Consider the following 21530-nt stretch of genomic DNA (forward strand, 5'->3'; position numbering starts at 1 on the left):
AATAAAAGGCTTGTCAAAATGTACAATTATTTTTTTTTAAATAAAATAACACCAATGAATTCAATTAAAAGTAAAAAAATAATACTTCTGAGAAAAGATTTTTAAAAAAAACAAAAACAAAATTAGCATTCAATGCTGTTTTGGCACCGTGCCTTACGTTTAATCTGGTCGGCCTATGATGTGATGCATCCATCCATCCATCTTCATACCCGCTTATTCCCGTTTAACAGGGTCGCGGGGGTCTGCTGGTGCCAATCTCCGACTCTCATAGGGCGCTGGGCGGGGGTACACCCTGGACAGGGCGCTAGTCCATGATGTGGTGCATTTGTCTGGTCATTTCATTTTTTGTAGTTTCACAATAATTTTAAAACAAAAAATAATAATTTACTCAGTAACGGTTGGTTGTAGAACTGTAACAAATGACTTCTTTTAAGACGTACTTAAGTACAAGTAAAATGACTAATTTAGAAAAATACTCAAAGAAGTATAAGTACCCATAAAAGCAAATCAGTAATAGTAAAGTGAGTACTTGGTAATCTTTTACTTTCACCTCTGCTTATTGGGCGATGATTTGGTGATTCCATGACGGTTGCACTTTGTTGGAAAACTAAAGTATTTGCAGCCATGGAAAAAGATGTACTGTGTACAGCCTTTTGGGCTAACACTTTAATATTTGCTGTTGCACTAAACTCACTAGTGTGTCTTTGGTGTTTTTTTTTATTGCACTTAGAAGAGATTTGCCTGATGAATCGTGCTAATGCACACGGGCAAGTTGAGGGTCATTCTTGTTTGTTCCCACTACTAAATGTATTTGCTTATTTTTTTCTGAGAAAATACATGGAAACAATGACTTACTGCAGATGGCTGGATGAGATTTCAATGCATAATATGAGTTTTAAAACAATTAACTCTTTTAAAGTCAGACTTCTGAAAGCTTTAGATCCCTCACTGCTGCTGCAGCCTCTAAAGTTATCAATGAACCAATAAATTTAGCTTCCTTTGATTGTTTTAACTACATGGGTGTGTTTCCTCCTCATTGTACTGCTGTGGTCCTCTGGGTTCTGTTCAAAAAGCTTTTATCTGAGGGAATTGTTTTTTTACAGACCAAACTTTCGACAACCTTTTCTCTTTTGGCCATGATTCATTTTCAGGTTTTTCCCTAATATTTTGTTCCAATAATCCATACTTTCTTTCATCTTTTCACAACCTTTATTAGTGATGATTTTACTTTTTTACAACTCTATTGTGTACATATGAGAAGGATTTTCCTTCTGGTGTCCTGGAATAAAACACCATTAATAACGTATCATTAGGGAATTTTCTTTAAAAGCTGATAGAGGATTTATTTACTTTTGTAAAATGTATTATTTATAAAGTGAGAGGAAGGAATGTAGCGAAGTTTTGACTTCTCTAGAAAAAAAAAAATTAAAATGCATGTATGTGACTTTGAGAGGAAATAAATATCTGGTCAGAAGTCTAAAGGGTTTTCATTGTAGGGTCACTCACACCCTGCTTTATTTGTTCCAAAAAAATGGGTAGATAAATACTAAATCTAAATGGATAGCTGGTTTGGTCATGGTCTTGTCTTATGTATAAATATGAAGGCCTTTAAAAAAGGAAGTTTGAAGGCAAGAGTTAAAAATATCTTTACAATAATATATGTTTACTTCCTCTGTGAGGGACTTTTTCTCCATGTTTTATTTAATCTATTTTTATTTTCTGTTCCCCATTCTATATTTCATTTGTTTTATTTTCTGTTCCCCATGTTTTATTGGTTTTATTCCATTTTTAATGTTCTTTTCCCCATGTTTTATTTAATCTATTTTTATTTTCTGTTCCGCATGTTTTATTTAATTTATTTTTATTTTCTGTTTCTCGTGTTTTATTTCACTTATTTTTCTTTTCTGTTCCCATGTTTTATTGCATTTAATTTCATTTTCTGTTCCCCATGTTTAATTTTATTTTCTGTTCCCCATGTTTAATTTTGTTTTCTGTTCCCCATGTTTTAATTTTAATTTTTAAAACGTGTTTCAGGGCCTCACTGCACAGTATTCAGCTGTTTACTAAAAGCCCTCACTGGCTTCCTGGGATGTGGGGAACTGCAGTAAACGTGCTCAAACTCATGTGACGTGACCACGCCTCCAAGCACATACGTCATATGTACGTGATGATCTGGGCGTGTGCGTAGGGAGCAACTAGAGGACGAGCAACTCCGTCGGCTCCAACGTCCCTGAAGGTGCCGAAGCAGCAGCAGCAGCAACAGCAGCAGCAAACAGAGGGACACAGGCCCTTCCAAACAGTCCGTTTCATCAAACGTGTGGTAAACCATCGTCCATCATGATGTTAGTGTGGACTGTCAGTGTCATGCTGCTCAGCTGTTGGCGAGCCGACGCTTCCACAGGTAAGGATTGACTGGCAGCCATGTTGTTTGAAGATGCACCACTTTTTACCCTCAACTGGAAGCGGTAACGGTGCTTGTTTACAGTCCTGCTACAGTGACATGAGAGGCGTTTATGGTATTTAACAGCGACTGTGCTTTGAATATATTTCAAAAGCTGTTAAAACCGTGTTATTGTTATGTAATGTAGACTAGTGTACGTCCTTAGCTTTTAGCTAGCTGCTCGTTTCCACTCCATTAACCATTCGCTTCGTGTCGTGACTGTGGGATTCACGGCCTTATCTGTGAAGAGGATTGAGCGTCCATCACACACACGATTAAAAACTGGTGTTTATGTTGAATATTATGAGCTCCAATGGTAAATAATAATCTACTAGTGCAGTACTCGTAGGAAGTATGTCATGCTATGTAAAAGTGGGAAAAGTAGTACCTTTTCATCGATGGTTTACATGGGCGCTTTATTTCCTTTTTAATTCAAAATAGAAGGGAAACCCTCTTTAAAATGACCATGTATACACTCAATTTCTAATGCAAATTAAATTCTGAATTACACACACAATTTATTATTATTATTACTACTCACCTTAGTTGCAAACGTTGCTCACTAAGGACACATGCTGGTAAATATTTAGGGGTGTTTTTTTAGGCAGTGGCTAGTATGGTTGCCGTATCAATATACCAAAATTTGATCCGTACGTAGCGTTCCTGTTTGGCCAGTTTAGGTCACCTGATAGGTCAGTCATTGGCCAGTTTAGGTTGTGTGACTAAGACTACACCTAACCCTAAAAATTGTTTCGATATTGGGGTATAACCTAACCCTCTAAGACCCTCTAACCCCTGGTGCTATTGGTAATCGTACCAATAGCACCAGGGGTTGTCTGTACGGCAACCGTACGAATAGACACTTTATTTTTAGAATATTAGACCCACTTTAGTCATTTCTGAACGCCCTTTGTGCAGTCACTCCTGTAGTTTCTACACAGCATTTATCCTGAGTTACCATGACACCCTGTCAACACTGAGCTGCCATTTAAGACAATTTTATGAAATAACTTATGAACGGCATCATTGCAGTCCAAGCAAATCCAATGTTGCACACCCTTGAACCAAGCAGCAGCCATGTTGAAAGTGTCAGGTCAATCTGAGCCTGATTTGCAGATATACTTGAAGAACACAGACACACAGACAGATTCTTTGCTTTATAGATAGATAGCTGGTAGTCAGATGTTACGGTTATACTGGTTTTCCAGTTAAGGGATGAACGACTGTTTGATCCCAATTATTTCAGCAAGAAGGTCCTGGGTTCAAGCCCTGGGGTGGACACTTGGGTCCATTCTGTGCGGAGTTTGCATGTTCTCCCTGTGCTGTGTGGGTAACCTCTGGGTACTCAGGTTTCATCCCACAATCCAAAAACCTGACTGTTAGGTTGATTGCAGTCTCTAGATTGCCTATATTGTGTGTGTGAGTGGTTGTCTGTCTGTGTATTGCCCTGCAAACAAGCAGGATGGATCTCAGTATGTTTCAAACAGGGAAAGTAGTTTGGCTTGGTGCTGGGCGATATATTGAGTTTTTGTATTTTAGCATTATAAAAATGACAATATTGCCTAACGATGTGTATATATATATATATATACTTTTAGTTTGTTTATATTTATTCCAATACCACAATGCCACATTCGAGCAAGGACAGCGACAGCTTGAACCGTGAACTCTGATGAGCTCATTGAAGATAAAGTTGGGTGGTGTTGTATTTTACATACAAGAGGGATAACCACAAGGAAGGTAACAAATGATGAAAGAAACACAATCACATCAAGACAATAATACACCGTTAACCCCGCATGCTATTTATTTCGGTCACATATGAAATTAGATATTGCCTATTGACACATTATGCCTTGGTATCAACGTTAGAGGTGTGATGGTACACTGAGTTCATGATACGATAAGATTTATGATAATGAGCTGCGATAATGATACAATATTTGTAGAAAGGAAAAAATGAATAAATTAAAATTACAGTTGTGAAAATATCCATGCTTTTATTTGACTGTTCAAAAACAACAAGAGGCTCTGCACTCTGTTTGCTCAACATGTTTAGTAGATTAGTGTATCCAAAACGTATCCTGCCTAGTTTTTACATTTACAATAAACTAAAGAATTAGTTGACAAAAGTGAACACTTGGCACTTTTTAATAAGGCAACTGTAATTGTTGCCACGTGTGTTTTAATGAACAGGCTGTTGTGTAACATTTGAGACGGATGCTTATCCTTAATAATGTCAGTGGTTTGCCTACGGGTTAAAGTGTATTTCTGCTAAATGCTTACAGCACCACTCCTTTCCCTACTCACCTTTACCCCAGTTTTTACAGGGGTAATAACATGTTCTGCCATTTTATCTGCTTTCCTAAGTTGGTTTCTTAACCAGACATTGCAAAGCAGGTATCTTCATTTCGTTCTTACTACATCCTTCCCACTTTGTTTTGCTGCAATCACAGTCAGATATTGTGAGTTGGCTAAGTATTAAAACAGCTGTGAATACTTTACAGAGAGCTTATATTAGAGTCAATTTGCCTTGTGAGTATTTCTCCATTCCCCAGTGGATTGCAGTGATAGTGTAGTGCAAACATGGGAAACTGGCGGCCCTTGGTCAAATTTTATGTGGCCCTCAAAATAAACATACACATTGACAGAAAAATACACAAAACAAAAGCAAGAATACATTAAGAAATACAAAAAATTGCAACATTGCAGAAAAATCAAGCAAAAGACAAGAAAATTACAGGAAATACTTCAAAAACACACACAACTACTACAAAAATACCAAAAATGACTAAAAAAAAAAATACAGAAAATAAGTAAAAAAAAAAGTTTGCAAAAAGACAAGAAATAAACAAAATTACTCCGCAAAACAAATGCACAAAAATGACAACATAAATACAAGGGCTGCAACTAACGACTATTTTAATAGTCGACTAGTCATCGATTATTGAAACGATTAGTCGACTAATCGGATGACAAATCGTAAATGTATTTGCTCTATGTTGCTACAATCGTTTAAATTTGGCTTGGGGCAAATTCCGACAAATAAAAGTGATAAATACATAAATAAAACAATTCCCAACTTAGTGTAAACAGGTTCCTTACAAACACAAAAGTAATGACATACGTCAGCACTAGAATCTGCTTCAGTAATATCATTTACACATTAAAAAGCTTGTGCATATTGGTCATTCCATTAGTGTTGTTGTATAAAATAAATGTATTTCCTCATTAATAGTGAAATTATTTTTTAAAAGAAATTAAAAAACACAAGATAGGCAAAAATAACTACTTTAGTGTTTTTACAGTTTAATATAAACCACTGCTGCTGAATTAAGTTTTGTTTATATCTATTGAATTACATAAATTACTGAGAAATAACTCTGATTTCTATCATTAAACCGGCTCAAGCTGATGATTTATTCATTAAGGATATTAAGGTATAATAATCTCAATAGTTTTATTACTGTCTAATGGACGTGTAGTTTTTACTAGCCTATTCCTTTAATGTGATGGTTAGCATTAGCTCAGCCCCAGTCTTATGTGTTGGTGGGTTAGCTTAGCATGCTTTAGTAGAGCACTGTCACTGTGTTTGTGGGAACTTTGGGTGAATCTGATGGAGGAACTTAGACTGGTTCACTTTGCTGAGTGGGTGTCTGGTTCTAACTAAGTAGCGGTTCTAGATTGGTAATTATTCTAAATGCTGACATGAATGATGATAATGTGGCCCTTCGATCAAACAAACACATTTTTGTGGCCCCTGCTGTGATAGAAGTTGCCCACCTCTTGTGTAGTGCATGCACTTAAAAATATATCAAACCATTGTAGGCTTTATCACAGTGTTCTTCCCAGCCGATCTTGTATGTTTTAAAGGTGCGGGGCTGAGGCTCCCCAGGACCACAGTGAAATAACACCTCTGTAGCAGTGTCAGTATTTCATCTTGTTTGGTAGCCAGCAGGCAGACAAAAGCCACCATGTGAGAGCAGAGGGTTGGTATAACAACCGGATTGTTTCTTGGTATTATGTACACCGTAGCCAAACGAGTACATTGAGTCCTCGTGCCTTTCATTGTTTTCTATAAGGGGAAAACTGGCACTGAAGGAGCTCTGGAGTGAAATTAGATTTCCCTTGGGTTGAAGCTCCTTCTCTAACGCTAACTATGGCTTTAAAGTAGGTTATGAGCAAAATGGCTATTAAGCTACATTGTACGAAAAGCTGCTGAAATTAAAAATCCATTGCCATTTTTTTGCTTGTGATGTTTAGTTCAATTCATTTGTGGAATGGTGTTGTGCACAGATCCATTTGAGTATTGACCAGCGTTAAGCGATGAGAGCTGCTTATCCTGCTCTCATTTAAATGATCTTTTGACCATAATATGTTGTTGTCTGAGCTCTAGCAGTGACACCTTTTCTATTTCCCTATTGATGGTCATGCTCTTCTTTCCAATACACGGGACAGTTATGTTCCTGTTACTGTGGCTCATTTACTACAGTGCAGAAACTGGGTCACTTAACTTATGTTAATATAAATTTTGACTAAGTATCTGAGGAAAATTACATTACTAAATTAAAGATTTGTATGACAGTTTTATTGATTTGAAACAGTTTGTTTTTTAACGATTATATAAGATTTGTCCCAGCTTACCCTGAGATTTGTAGCTTTAAATATGTTGGTTATTTAAAAGACTGCATGTACTCAATCTTCAGTTTCTTGTATAGTTGGGAATTTCAGCAAGTTAATTAGCATCTTGTTTTGGATTCAAAAGCTTGGGTGCTATAAACTTGTCTTCACTCTCATGGAAGATGGACTATGTTGATGCCTATTGACTGTTTGGTTTCTTTATTGATTAGAGGGGGTGGGGGCATGTAGCTAATTCCAAAATATTTTATAGTTGCTTGTCAATGTTTTTTTACAATATAATTTCTAGTCTTATTTTGATACTTTATAAGAATAATCCACAATAAAATACTTTACCAATACCATTAAGGCCTTCCGAGGCCTTCTGTGGTCAAATGTAAATCACGTAATTATCTTTTTGGAAACTGGTGCTGCTATTTGAATATATATAGGAATATGCTGTCGCCTAACAGGTTTTTTGGGAATGTAATGCATATTTTTCACCATATTTTTTCTCTATTGAACTAGTTAATTGATTGTGTAGCAAGTGTTTGGAAGAGATAAACACATATAATGTAAACATTTCATGGTACAAAATCTTTTGAGATTTAGCAGGACCTTAGCATCCTATTTTGACTTCTGATCTGAACCATAGAAAACTACAATGATTTATTTTAACCTAATAAATCACAATTGTGCATTTTGTTAACATCGAATTGGGGAAAGCCAATAAAAAGTCAGAAGTCGGTGTACCCTGTAATGGAATTTGGGAAAATATGAAACACACAATCGGAGGCTATAATCATCACTTAGATAATTTTTTAGTGTAACAATGTGATTAAATACAATTAGAATGAAATACAAAAATATATATATATTTTAAATGTATTAATTAATTAGTCCTAGTTCTTAAATAGGACACAAATGTTTGGCCTGGGTAAATATTTGCCTTGTTCCAATTGTAATAGTGAAAAATTAAAAAACGGATTGTAATTTTGTTGGCAACTTTGTGTTTCTCATGTTGTCATGCAAAGTAAGGTGCCTTGTCAGAATTAGCATGATTAGCTTCTAATCAGAGATGGTGACTGGGCCTGCACTATATTTAATGTTGAACTTTCATACAGCATGTGCAAGGAAGGTGACCTTGGTAGTGTAGTGTACGAAGAAACAATCCAAAGCATGAGTATTACTTTAAACATTTGTGTAAGCCAAGCCTCATTCTGTTGTTGTGAAGGTTACAAGTTTACCTCTATTTTACATTTTTTAGGCTGGCATTACTATCCTTAAGAATTAAGATAATTCATGATTAACTGAATGGAGTGAAGCATTGCTACAGTGTTGGGGTCTGATTTCCATCTTTTAGCACGGTGTGCGTACGTAGCTGGGATGTACAGAGGAAAATACCTTTTGTTATAGAGACTACTACAGAATATGTGAGCCATTAAATGGCTATCCAGTAATGGTGGGTGATATATCGAATGTACTCGATATATTGAATATACTCGATGTATCGCAGCCTCGAAAATTGTGATAATTGTTGAATAATTGAATCATGGCACCCTGAATCGTAATCGAATGGTGAGGTTCCTTAGATGGCACACCCCTAATATAAGGGGCTACTTGAATCACCATATTGTTGTAATTTTATGTACCAAAGGTTTGAATTTAACAGTGATTGGGAGGATAAATTAGAATATCAAAATATATATTGTACATCATGATTTAGCCTAAAAACATTGATTGGTTTTAGGCCATATCGTGCAGGCCTACTATGCAGTTTGTAATTTGATATAACACCGATTTGCATTTGAAGACATATCACGTGCTTTCTATGTTTTAGGTTTTCCATTTTTTTTGACCATCTGAGCACATTGCCTTTTTAGGTTATTGCCCCGATACGCTGATGTTTTTCTTACCATGAAGTTCATGTTCGAAGCTAAGAAACCCATGTAGGCTTGGACAATATATAGAGATTGAAATAGAAAATGATGTAGAAGATCATAATATTAATTCATTTTATTTTACAGCTGATTTTGCGTTAATAGTTTTCGCTTGTTCTTACACAAACTCCACTCTGCACAAACCTGCTGCCCTATAGGATTTACATGCTGTCCCTTATTTGAGAAAAGGCTAAAATGAGTGGTTTAATACTGTGCAGCTGGCTGTTATATTATATGGTCCTTATCGTCACCGTCTATTTATCTATAGTCTCTATAATTGTATCGTTTATTTAATCTCCTACATTGCACTATTTTTTGGGTGTCTTTTGGGTATTCTGTGTGTTGCCTACTGTTGTCTTTTTGCGCTTTATCTGAGCTGAAATGACAGTAAATTCCCCTACACTGGTATCAATAAAGCTACTCTACTTATATCGCCCAGCCCTCACCCTGTGTTGGCACAATTTTGCATTATTTTATACCATGCTTATTTTTTTCACATCTCACCGACATCTGCTTTGTATTATTTTTTAGTATTTCATTGCCCTTTGTTTACTTATTGGGGTGCTATTTTATTTTTATTTTTTTTTCTGTTTTGCTGTAAAAAATCATGATCTGTGTTTTAGTTTTTTTAAGGGTATTAAATTTGGATTAGTCTACCTCTAGAAGTGTTTTAATTGAGCTTTATTTGAAGTGTAAAATTTCTTCCTTGCAATTATAAAAAAGTAAACATTTTTAAATACATATATATATATATATGATTTTAGTACAGCCCGTAATTAATGACAATGATTTAGTCACCACCACCATGTTTTATTCATGGTGGTTACATTTCAAAAACAGAAGACGGGCTCATGTTTAATCATGCATTTATTAGTTTTATTTATTAGCAAATTTCAACAATGTCGAGAGTAATGGGTGAATGTTGTTACTCTAATCTTTGCTTTTTCTGTGTGCTTTCTTCCATTTCATTTTATGTTTGATTAACCGTTTCTTTTCTTTCTCTTTCTTTGTGCTTTTTTTTTTCTCTCTGTCATCATTTGGTCATCCATCCATTAAATCACTCTGTTTGCTTCCAATTCACCAAATGCACATGGCCTGGACTCACTGTAACTTGTTCTCAGCGGGTTTTATTAAGTCCCCATTGTCCCAGATGAAGCTCATTGATGACAGTGCAGAGCTGCATTGTGAGGTGATAGGGAATCCCATCCCCGAGGTGCAGTGGTGGTTTGTAGAGGGTGAAGAGCCCAATGAGACCTTCACCCAGCTGTTTGACGGAGCATGGGATGGCAGAGTGCAAATAAACGCCACCTATGTAGCACATGCTACGAGCACCATCCTCCTCACAAGCCTCAGTTTCAACGAGTCAGGCACGTACGAGTGCCGTGCTTCCAACGACCCAGATCGCAATGAACTGAAGAAGACGCCAAAAATCAAGTGGATCCGTTCGCAGGCAAACATAATTGTGATTGAAAGTGAGTGGCAGAGTGAGCCTGTGGAGATCCCAGTCAGACCAGCTGACTGTTAACTCCTCAGTAGTCAATTCCTGTTCCACAGTCTCTCCTTAAGACTCCGCCCCATGCCGTTTTCCCTCAGTACACACCTGTCCCAGTCCCAGTCCGTGTGGTGGTAGAATAGACCCTGTCATCAAGTCTAGCTCTACAGTCCCTGTGTTTCCTCCCTCTTTCTCAATGATTTGATACAATTGAATTTTTGTATTGAATGCATCTCTATGTTGATCCACCATTTTCAAGCAAATGTCAAATGTCACATGTGTGTCTTAGACTTAATATGGATTATAATAAGGCTTGTCATCTCTAAATGGCTTCAGCTGAAACGTCAAAGTATGTGAGTGCAAAACAATGCAATGAAACTGACGACCCGTTGATAAGAAGTGTTATAATTCATTATGAAGGGTTTGGCCAATCACTTTAATACACTTGCTAACTTTTTTTCTTCAATTATAATGTTGACCATTCTCACAATTCAGCTATGGGACATTTCTGCCTTCTGGTTCAGTATTATTGACTTCGTTTTGGCAACTGGTCAGTTTTTTTCCTCACATTTAAACAAAAATGGGACAATATTTGTATCCTGGCAATTAAACTACCAACAATTAGCTTTTCATGTCGTTTCCTCTGCATGTTTTCTGAAAAAACTTCCCTCCTGACCTTTGTAGTTAGTTAATACCTTTCCAGTATAATTTCCTCCACCCTTTCTCCTGCTCATGCAATCTACTGTGTTAGAGAAGCTTTACCTACGTTCTAAGATGATGCTGAAAGCTTGACAGGACTTGTTCTTCATCCAAAATGTGATGAATTATTTTTAACGGTAGATATTTTCATTTCATTTTAAATGTGGTAAGTGTAATTATTTTTGGGCTGTATTTCACAAATCTTGGATGTCTTTTGAACAATGGAAAAGCGTTTCTTTGAGTTTACAAGTATTAACTCTTGAGATTTGGCATACAGAAGAATCATGAAATGGCTTTTAATGATGTGATTATATTGCATTATTTATTTGCTCTGTTAAATGTGAGCATAGCATTGAAAGCCTCATCTGTTCGTACTTTAAGTCAGGGTTAAAGTTATAGTGCTAAATTTAACTTCAGAAAGATACTTTACTGTAAACAACACAATACACTGCAGCGCTTGATGAATAATTGTCAAAACAGACTGACAAATATTCTGTAGATGTATAAGAAATGTAACAATATTGCTAGTAATTTTCCAACAATAATGTTTGTTTTTTTTCCTCAAGGCCCCAAAATAACCTCCGAACCCATAGTGGTCAACAACCAAACATCTGCTGTGCTCAGCTGCAACTTGACGGACCCGCTTCCTGTCAAAGGCTCCCACTGGATCTACAATGGAAAAGTAATTGAAGACTCTGTGTCGACTGATTCTAATCCGTACACAATCCTCCGGTAAGTGATCAGTCATCCAAATACCATGATGAGATGGTCAGGTTTGATTAACTAAAACCCTGCTTTCTCCTGACCTGCCACCTTGATTATGGGCGGGGCTCCTGGAGCAGTTAAGGCACACCCAGTCTATACTATAAAATTTCCAATGAACAATCTATGCTATGTTAACTAGCTACTCATTAGTCAATATACCTCTCTATTCACTCTTCTCTCAATCCAACCTACTCACCATAGATTGTAGAGCCCACAGGTGCTAGTTTTTATGAAAGGGGTGGGGCTAATAGTGCTTGTTTGTGACCTAAGATAGTCCCAAAATGTCACATGATCTTGTTCTCAGCCAATAGCAAAAATCAATTGTAATAGCCTGGTTTCTCTGTTACAACAAAATATGGCAAATTAAAATACTTTGACTAAAATGTTGAGAGTTGGACCAGGATCAATCGACAGCACTGCTTAATACCCAAATACATTTGTATTCAGCAGAAAAAACTGGTTTTGGGGTTTAGTCAACATTACTCCCTTTGACTTTACATTTAATACATGAACTGATTGTATATTAAGATAAAGTTAAAAAGAAAATTAGCTTTGAAACACAATGTAGCACAATGTATTTATCATTCTGGACCTGAGAGAATCAATTCTGTGTAAAACAAAGATCAAATAAATTCAGAACAACTTTAAATAGGCTTTAGTTTTCCATAAATGTTTCTGCATTGAGTTCAGGTTCTTTCTGGCAGCATTGCCTTTTGTTGTATTTTCTAATGCTTTATTCCCGTTTTAAACCTACGACAGGCTATGTCTCGCACTTTGCCTTTTGCTTATCTTATGGTCTCCTCCACTTTTAGCTTTTTCTCGTGCCGGCTGCTTCTATCAGCAGAGCTTTGGGCGCCGTCCAGGCATTTTCTGCTCTTGATTAGCAGTGAGACTGGCTGTGCCTACATGCAGCTTTGCTGGTAGTCTTGGCAGCAAGGATGAACGCCCCGAGCATTGTGCTCGCTCGGCCTGACCTTAATTCCCCATTAAAGAGCGAGAGAGTAGGCATGGCTGCACAGGACATGGCTGTAAACAAAATTGTGTTTGTCATTAAAGATGCGTTTTAGATATTTGTTGGATGAAAACGTCACTCTGTTTCTTTCATTGTGAGCTTGAACAGGTTTTAGTAAGGGTTTTTCCACTTGGCTAAGTAGAAACATAATGCTCATGGTGTAAGTTTCTTGCCACATTGTAGAAGTTGGCCATGGTTAAGCAACTCATATTTATTGTGTTTCTTTATCTTTTTTTTTTTCAATGTCAAAAGTTTGGAGAAGATCACTCACACGAATGCTGGAAAGTATGAATGTGTGTTCCAGACTGAGCCTGTGTCCAAGCAGACGATTGAAGTGAAAAGTAAGTTTTAGACGTCAATATTTTAAGCACATCTGATTTTACATTTCATTCTCCGCTGCATGTGATATGGCAACATTTTTGTAGTCATTCTTTACACTCACTGACCATGTGATTGAGAAATCTAAGGATATGGAATAACACTCCTGCCTATTAGACTGTAGTAAGAAGTTACCAGTTACCCATGTTAAGGCTGTGCAATTAATTGAAATTCTATTGCGATTATTACACTCAACAATTACAAAAATATAATCGAGAATAATAGATTTAAATTCTTAATTTTGCTTTTCAATTATGCATATGTATAATTTGATAAATAAAACACACTTCCACAATTTTGGATACCTACAAAGAATAAAGCTTAGCACACACGAGAAAAAAACAAAACATAATTAATATGAACTTTTAGTTGTTTAATGCACGTGCATGCACACTTCTCCCCCTAAAAAATATCATGCAGGAAGTGTTTTGTTTTTTGGAAAAGTGAACATACTTTATTTTAGTGTTTGAAGGATTTTATTTGCTCAGATACCTATAAAGACGTTGCTGCAATTTAAAGAGTTTGCGGACCTTTTGATTAAAGCTGTGACTCATTGGACTGTTGGCTCAATCATTTATAAAGAGTGTTATATCATTAATCATGGATTGGTAATTTAATTCCTCAGTGTTTGTTCCTTGTGTGTGTTTGCGGCAGCACTCCCACACGTTGCTGCCTATAAGCACTCTGAACATGGCAATGAGAAGGACAAAGGTGTGATGGTCTGTGTGAGCCATGGCTACCCACTACCCACTGACTGGAACTGGTTCAAAGAGGAGGAAGGCAACCATGCGGTGGGTGTCAAGTTACATGTTTCACAAGACCATTCCTGTGACATTCTTCCAGTGGATGACTATTTCCAGCTGTAGAGATTAGTTATGTTTGTGTCACTTAAATGTAACCTATGCCTAACCAACAGCCCATAATCAACAACACCGGTCTCAAATTTGAAATCAAGAACACCCCCAACAAGACCATTCTGACCATCAATGACCTGAACATCCAGGATGACATTGGCAACTACATCTGCTCCGGAACCAATGAGATCGGGTCCAACAGCGACAAGATCTACCTGCGCGTACGCAGCCGCTTGGCTGCTCTCTGGCCCTTTCTGGGCATCGTGGCCGAGGTTATTGTCCTCGTAACTATCATCTTCATCTATGAGAGAAGGAGAAAGCCTGATGAGGTCAACGACGGTATGTATTATAGCCATGAAGCATGTGGTCAAATATCTGAAAGCATTGTTTTCTGACAGAAATCCACAATTCACTTGGCAATTTCCCCATTAGTTGATGAGTTTAAAGTGGAGGTTGTGCTCCCTTTGCCCATCAGTGTATTTTTGACCATTGGTCCAGAAGCACATTAGAGTTTAGGCACTGATGTTGGAGGAGTTCTGGTCTGCTGTCTTTGCTCCAGCTGATTTTACCAAGAAGCTCATTTCTCGAAAGGTCAGAGCATTACCATCAGGGATTCCCTTTTACCAGTTTCTCCATTTGAAAACAGCCTGGAGTGATGAGGTCATAGCAGCATTTTGAATCACAACTAAAACATTTACCAAAAGTCAGACAAACCAAAGAAGACTGAAGGAATATCTAAGGCAGATGACAAAAAGCTGTTCCATGACATTTAGCTCTGGTACGTGCAAATTTTGATTTAGTTTTAGTCAGGGTTTTGGCTAAATTTCAACTTAGTTATAGTCAAAATTTAGTCATCAAAACTATTTCAGTTAGTCTAGTTTTAGTCAAGTAAATGACATTAAGATTTTAGTCGAATAAATCTGTAGTCGACTAAAAAATAAAGCATGAGATTATGCTTATTTTTTAAAGATTTAATTTCCATTGATCAACCTGAGCTGGCATGGTATTAATGTTTGTAATTACACACAGATTTGATGTGATCAATGAGAGAGACCACATCCCTTTTGATTGGATTTCGTCTCATGTGACAAAACTATAATTTAGTTTTATTATTATCAAAAATGTCAATATATTCTCATAGTTTTCGTTCAGGTGTATTTTTATTTTATTTTATTAGTCATAGTCTTGTTATTGTCACTTAAAATTATGGTGTCGACAAACTATGATGAAAAATATTGGTATATGAGACACATTTAGACACATTAGATATATGAAACATTTCTGCCAGGGTTAATTGCAGTAAGCCTTCATTGTTTCCTGAAAACTGACACTTGTTCCATCCTCATAAAACACACCAAACTGGAGTGAGTTTCCATGTTTGTGGATGTTCGGAGCATCATTCCTTTAAAACAGCTGTAAACCCTGGGACTGCACGTATTCAGTGGGAATCCACCTTGTCTTTGATTTCATTATGATTTACAGTTTGAAAATACCAGTTGAGATGTTGGCTTTGCGCCTCAGTGATAGAAACCTTTTGTTTTTATGGTTTACATTTTACCTCTCTGTGCGCTGCTGATTTTGCCTTGTGGTAAGTGAAACCAAACTGCATGTCAGACTGAAGTGGTTGATCTGCGCTGAGCGTGTGGACAAAGCAATGGCCAACTGAATGGAACTGCTTTTCATTGTAACCACTTCTGAGAGAAACGTGCTCTGAGACTTGGTCACTCTTTCACTGGCCCTGAAACACGGCACCAGAGCAAGCTTTACTGATTCCATTTCACGCCATCTTCTGATTCCTGAAATAATCCCTTTGAGCCAATGAAAGAGTTAAAGAGACACCTGAACTAGTGACATGGGAGAGTTCAACTGAGGTTTCAGTGATGTCTGCATGCTCTCTGCATTGTGTAATTATCGCATGATAATTGACAGTCCTCTTCTCAAGACCAGTTAACCATTTGTCCAATTGTTCGTGTTGCCATGGATACAGTCTACTCTTTGCCCCTACTTGTAAATAAGTGATCACTGCCACAATACATGCCAGGATGTGAGTTAGCTTTGCCACTTAATAACATTCACGTCTGTCTTTATTGCTGTAACTGCAGCGTTACCTGGTTGTTTTTGCTTGTGTTGCATGACTCTCTGTGATGCTTAAGGGTGACTCGTCGTGATGCTACAGAAATAGTTAAAGCAGTGTTATGATTCAGTGGAAAATTAACCCCAAAGTGAACACCTGAAACTTTTACTGAATAATATCAGCATCATATTGTCAGACTGTGCAGCAAGTGGGCATGTTTTCATGTGGGATTGGATCATTACTTCATTACAGTGTACTGTTCCGTTTTAAAACCAAATAAAAAATAACAAACGGTGTGATTATCTTGTTTTACTGACTTTAAACCAAAACAGAAATACTGAAACATCAAAAACCAGTTAAGCAGCATTTTTATTTTTTTAAATTAAAATAATCTTGTTCTTTTTGAGATATTTGGATATTTACGGGGAAATTAGAGCGAGAGCTTAAGCAGGTCACATTCTGTCAGAGCGAACAGGACCAGAACTGAAGTCCACTGCACCTGGTTTCTCTCCACAGGTCCTGGACCAGTTCTCTGCACATTTATCTCAGGAGTTTTCTGGTTCTGCTTCTGTTTTCATGCAGTCTGTGAATGTTTCAGCTCCTAAAAAGCTGCTCAGGTTTAAGTTTTGTTTTGTGGTGTTACGGTCCAAATAGTATCCACATAAACAGTTGATTATTGACTGTGAGGCTGGTGTGAGGAACAATAGATGTTAGAACTTCTACAATTTCACAGCTTTTTGAGGGCAGTAAAAATATTTGTTTGCACGTTATTATACCGCTAGCCACTAACGGCAGTCGTCAACACACTGCAGTTGATCACAAGAAACAAGGAGCACCAGTAGATTCATTACACCACCTCTGGTTCCTTTAATCACATAGTTTCATGTGCTTGCTTTTCATAACATCCTTTTAAAAAATATATATTTATATATGTATTAATAACGTTTCAATTAACCAGTTAATTAGTAATGTGACTTATGCATTGCTCCTTTTTTGTCCAGGAGCAAAGTCTGCCCCCCGTCTATGGGTTCCCTCTGTGTGGTGAGATTAAAACATGAAGTTCTCGTCCTAGTTTCCTCGTAAATATCCAAATACCACACAAACGGAACAAGATTTAATTTTAAAGCAGAAAAACGCTGCTTGTTTTTGATGTTTCAGTATTTTTGTTATGGTCTTAAAGTGGTAAAATAAAATAACCACACCGTTTATTTGTTATTTTGATTTGATTTTAAAACGGAATAACCAAAGAACGAACAGTACACCAATTCAGAAGCTGTTCTGTTCATAGTGTCTGGGTTCTGGTTGCGTATGTGGATGACAGACTAACATGTGACTGTATTTCTCTATATTTGCTTTGTTTGCGGATGCTTTCCCTGCCGTATCATTCAGATGACGACTCAGGATCAGCTCCTTTGTAAGTACAACTCACTGCCTTCCTCTTGGATAGCTTTCCGCTTGTGCTTAGATTCAGAGCTGATGTTGCACAATGTGTTTCAGGAAGAGCAATTCTACTACAAACCACAAAGATAAGAATGTTAGGCAAAGGAATTGAAATGAGAGGCTGACCAGGTGAGTAATCCCTCATCTGCTGATAAAGACCGTGTAAAGCCAATTCATCCATTTTCTTCTAAACACATTAAGTAGGCCATAAATGTATTTCCTTAAAACATGTACAAAGCCATTCAACCATTTAGAATGTAATTGTGGAGCTAGGATTCACAAACTGTTACAAATGTCTGTGTTGAGGATTTGAAGATGCAGTCTCCAACTCTCCCTCCCTTCCCGCTGCTCTCTTGCCCTGCCTCCAAACATTTCAAAGTCTCTCCCTCAGAGGAGCTAACAAGCTAATGTTCGCCTGGCAGCAACATCACAGTAATGTAACATGCTCTGTTAAAAGCATATTACTGCAGCGCTTCTCTCTCTCAATGTGCACGCACCAATCTAGCAGCAGCAGCAACACAGTGTCACTTACAGCAGCCCACACGGAGGCTGCGGTGAGAGCATTTACAATTACAAATTGAACATAATGTAAATCAAGCAGCAGTAATTACCTTTCCAGCAGGAAAGTCATTAATTCCATCTTCTACTCCTCCAGACCATACACTGTCAAAAAGACGGCGCGACAGCCCTTTGAAAGGGGCGGGGCCTGTGAGCAACCGCTCTCAGACAGTCCATCAAATGCAATCCTGGCTCTGATTGGTTGTATTTGCTAGGTTGCAGTGCATTCTGGCAATCTGCCAAAGGCTGCAGGAGCAGCAGGGGGAACTCAATGAGCCTGTTTTTTTTACACAAACTACTAGTTTCATGTAAATCTGTCCTTACATAATGACAGCTTTAGCAAATTTGACAAAAAAGTCTTTTTTGTAAGAGTTGCAGACTGCACCTTTAATGAGCGGGTCAGAAATCATGGCCGCTTTACGCCACAGAGCCATCATTAGCATAAACCCGATCCTGCTGCTGAAGCACACCGGCCTTCAGCGGGCGCAATTCGGCCCCTTGCCGAAAATAAACCACATATTCGGACTAGGGAATATACGCATTCGCTGGTGCCACATTTTCTTTACTTTTTTATATACTTAGAGATTTTTTTCATCTTTCAATTTTGGCTCATTGGTCAATGACGCATGTTTCTGTGGTGGGACAAACTCACAACAAAAAATTATTTCTGCTTTACACGGACTTTAAGCTTTTAGAGAAATATTGGGCGATTTAAACAAAAGTGACATTTTGACCAAGTAATATAAATCTCTTTGTTTTAGGTTGATGTCCAGATGACAGCCCAGGATTCAGCTGTAAAGTGGCACATTATACTGTGCACCCTGCAATTTTTCAATACCTTCTTGTGCTTGGGTGTCTGTATTTAAAGAATTTGGTTTCCTTTTATTTTATTTCTATTTTCTCCACATTGTGCTGCCAGAGAACATAGAGCCAAACAAATACTGCTTGATGCCACAGGGCAAATATTGCATGAGTTTTAGCCAGAAGTGTGTGTGTGTGTGTTGTAAAATCATTAGAAAAATTAATGTGAGGAATGCTTAGTTAATGTTTTAGCTTTTTTTTTTTTGTTAATGCTGATGCTTCCTTACACTGAGCTGGCAGTCATCAGTCTGAATAATAAGTAAAGCAGCACATGAAGACGAGCGCTGAATGCTGTTCAGTCCTGATGTGTTACTATTGTTATTCACAGCAAAGACTGGAATAACAACCACCAACAACCTGCCTTTGCAAAGTATCCAACCACTGCCGTCATTCTGATGTCATTTTAGAAATATATTTCTGTTGTTTGGAATGTTGCCTGATGCAGGTATTGATTGCTTATCCACAAACCTTTAAAAAAAATGTACAGAAATGCCACCCAAATGGTCTTTAAGGCTTGTTACTAATTGAAATATACTGCTGTCTTGAATGGCAGGAAACCGTCTGATCTGGCAACACAAGTTAGGAAAGTGTGCGTCAGTTTTGTAATGGTGTGCTGTTGAACAACTGCTGTAGATCTCTGATTATTTTGTTTGACTGATGGGGAGAAAAAAAAAAAAAACATGAGACCCCCACACATGTAGATCTGACACACATTCAACTCTGACCTGAAATAAGATTAGTTTGCTTTTTATCTCCTCTGTTACTCAGTATTTGTCAATGGCTCACAAGAAATAAATGACTGGGGACCAAGTGCAAAACATTCAACTGTTGCTGATTAGAAGCAACTGTAACACTGTACACTAATGATATTATTATTAACAGCTTCTTATTGATTCTTTTTCCCCACAAACTTATGATCTGAAACCTGTGTGTGTATAATTTTGTCTCCGTTCCCCTCAGCGAGTAGATGATACAGAAGCCATACGTACTCATTAATCCTAGTAGTGTTGACTGGATGTTATCATTTCAGAGTTACGCTAATTAAGGAGATGAATCCAGGATTGTGTGAGCGGTTGTACATTTTTACCAGAGCAACATCTCTTGTACAACTTGCACAAAACTGAATAAAGGAGTTTAAATTTGTGTGTTCATTTGTTGTATCATTGACATTTAAACATGAATGCTAATATTTTTTGTTATTTTAATTTCACCTACGATTTGTTTGTGATTCACCGAGGTTGAGGTTTCTTTATAATTGTAGAAACACAATCAACACAATATGAAATCTTACAAGTTAAAGTCAACTGATGAATGACAACTTGGTTCTTCAAGAGACAAATTTCTTCAGTCACTGCTACTGTATGTGTTGATTGCATTTTACTATTTGAGTTTGTCCTGGACTAAAATCTTCTTTTTAATCGATGCTAAGGAGTCAGTTCATCTCAGGCATTTCTCCCACTGTGGTGACGGATGAACTAAACGTATCACTGCAGTGATCAACACAAATAAACTAAGTCACTGGCTCATCAGTCATTTAATAATGAAGAGTAAACATGTCCACACCCTGATTAAAAGTGATAAACTGTAATAAATGTGTGCAGACTAATGCTTTACATCCTAGGTTCACAAAGTGGGGTACGCAAATTGTCACAGGGGGTACATGAATACAAAATAAATATTAGAAACTACAATATAAATTGACCAGCAGTCCAGAGCCTCCATGCATTAGCCGTTGTAAGACTACCCACGGTGATCGTACAACAATCTCATCAAAAAAGCGCAAATATGACGAGATCCAGCTAGGTAAACTACAGAGACACATTTTATTGTAGGGCTACTTTGTATTCAGTGTAATTCCACTTTATTTGTGTAGCGCAATTTACAACAAAGTCATCTCAATGTGCTTGTATGTGACATTACATCAGTGGTTCCACTCTTTTTAGGGTCATGACCCCATCGAGATATCACAAATTTTTGGCATCTTCAGAGCCTTTTTTTTTTTTTTTTAATTAATTCTAGAATTAGTATTTGATGTTTTGTTGTCAGGATTATTGCACAAAGTAACAAGATTTGCCAGCTCAGGTATTTTGATACTGCATTTTATTTGAACAAGATTTATAGTCAAGAAAGTGAAAGCATAGCATGAAGTTGAGATGTGTGTGGTGTTTATTTGAAGAAGAATAACAAAACATTTTGAAAATACTTTTTTCATTTCATTTTTTTGTTATATTATAACTTATTTGACATTTCAGGGATTCCACATGGGGTCTCGACCCAAAGGTTGAAAAACACTGCATTCCATTATGTTTAGTAAGTGTGCAGTGGTAGGGGGTTCATGGCTTCGGGGTAAATATCTGAATGGGAACAGGACTGTGAAAAGTTTGGGAACCACTGCTTTAG

General features: G+C 37.3%; 1 protein-coding gene across 2 annotated transcripts; it reads left to right on the plus strand.

The window, feature by feature from the left end:
- The first annotated feature begins 2167 nt into the window (after positions 1–2167).
- On the plus strand, positions 2168–20277 carry bsg (basigin). Of its 2 annotated transcripts, none has more exons than XM_028444223.1 (8): positions 2168–2401; positions 11755–11920; positions 13218–13306; positions 13998–14134; positions 14260–14536; positions 17661–17685; positions 17769–17840; positions 19031–20277. In XM_028444223.1, the coding sequence occupies exons 1-7, from the start codon at positions 2338–2340 to the stop codon at positions 17821–17823; spliced, it is 813 nt and encodes a 270-aa protein (XP_028300024.1). In that variant the 5' UTR covers positions 2168–2337; the 3' UTR covers positions 17824–17840; positions 19031–20277. The 2 variants fall into 2 exon arrangements, with proteins under 2 accessions (XP_028300024.1, XP_028300025.1); XM_028444224.1 differs by having other exon boundaries at positions 17673–17685.
- The last annotated feature ends 1253 nt before the right edge of the window (positions 20278–21530 follow it).

This window comes from Gouania willdenowi, chromosome 4 (assembly GCF_900634775.1).
Source record: "Gouania willdenowi chromosome 4, fGouWil2.1, whole genome shotgun sequence".
Classification (NCBI taxonomy): domain Eukaryota; kingdom Metazoa; phylum Chordata; class Actinopteri; order Blenniiformes; family Gobiesocidae; genus Gouania; species Gouania willdenowi.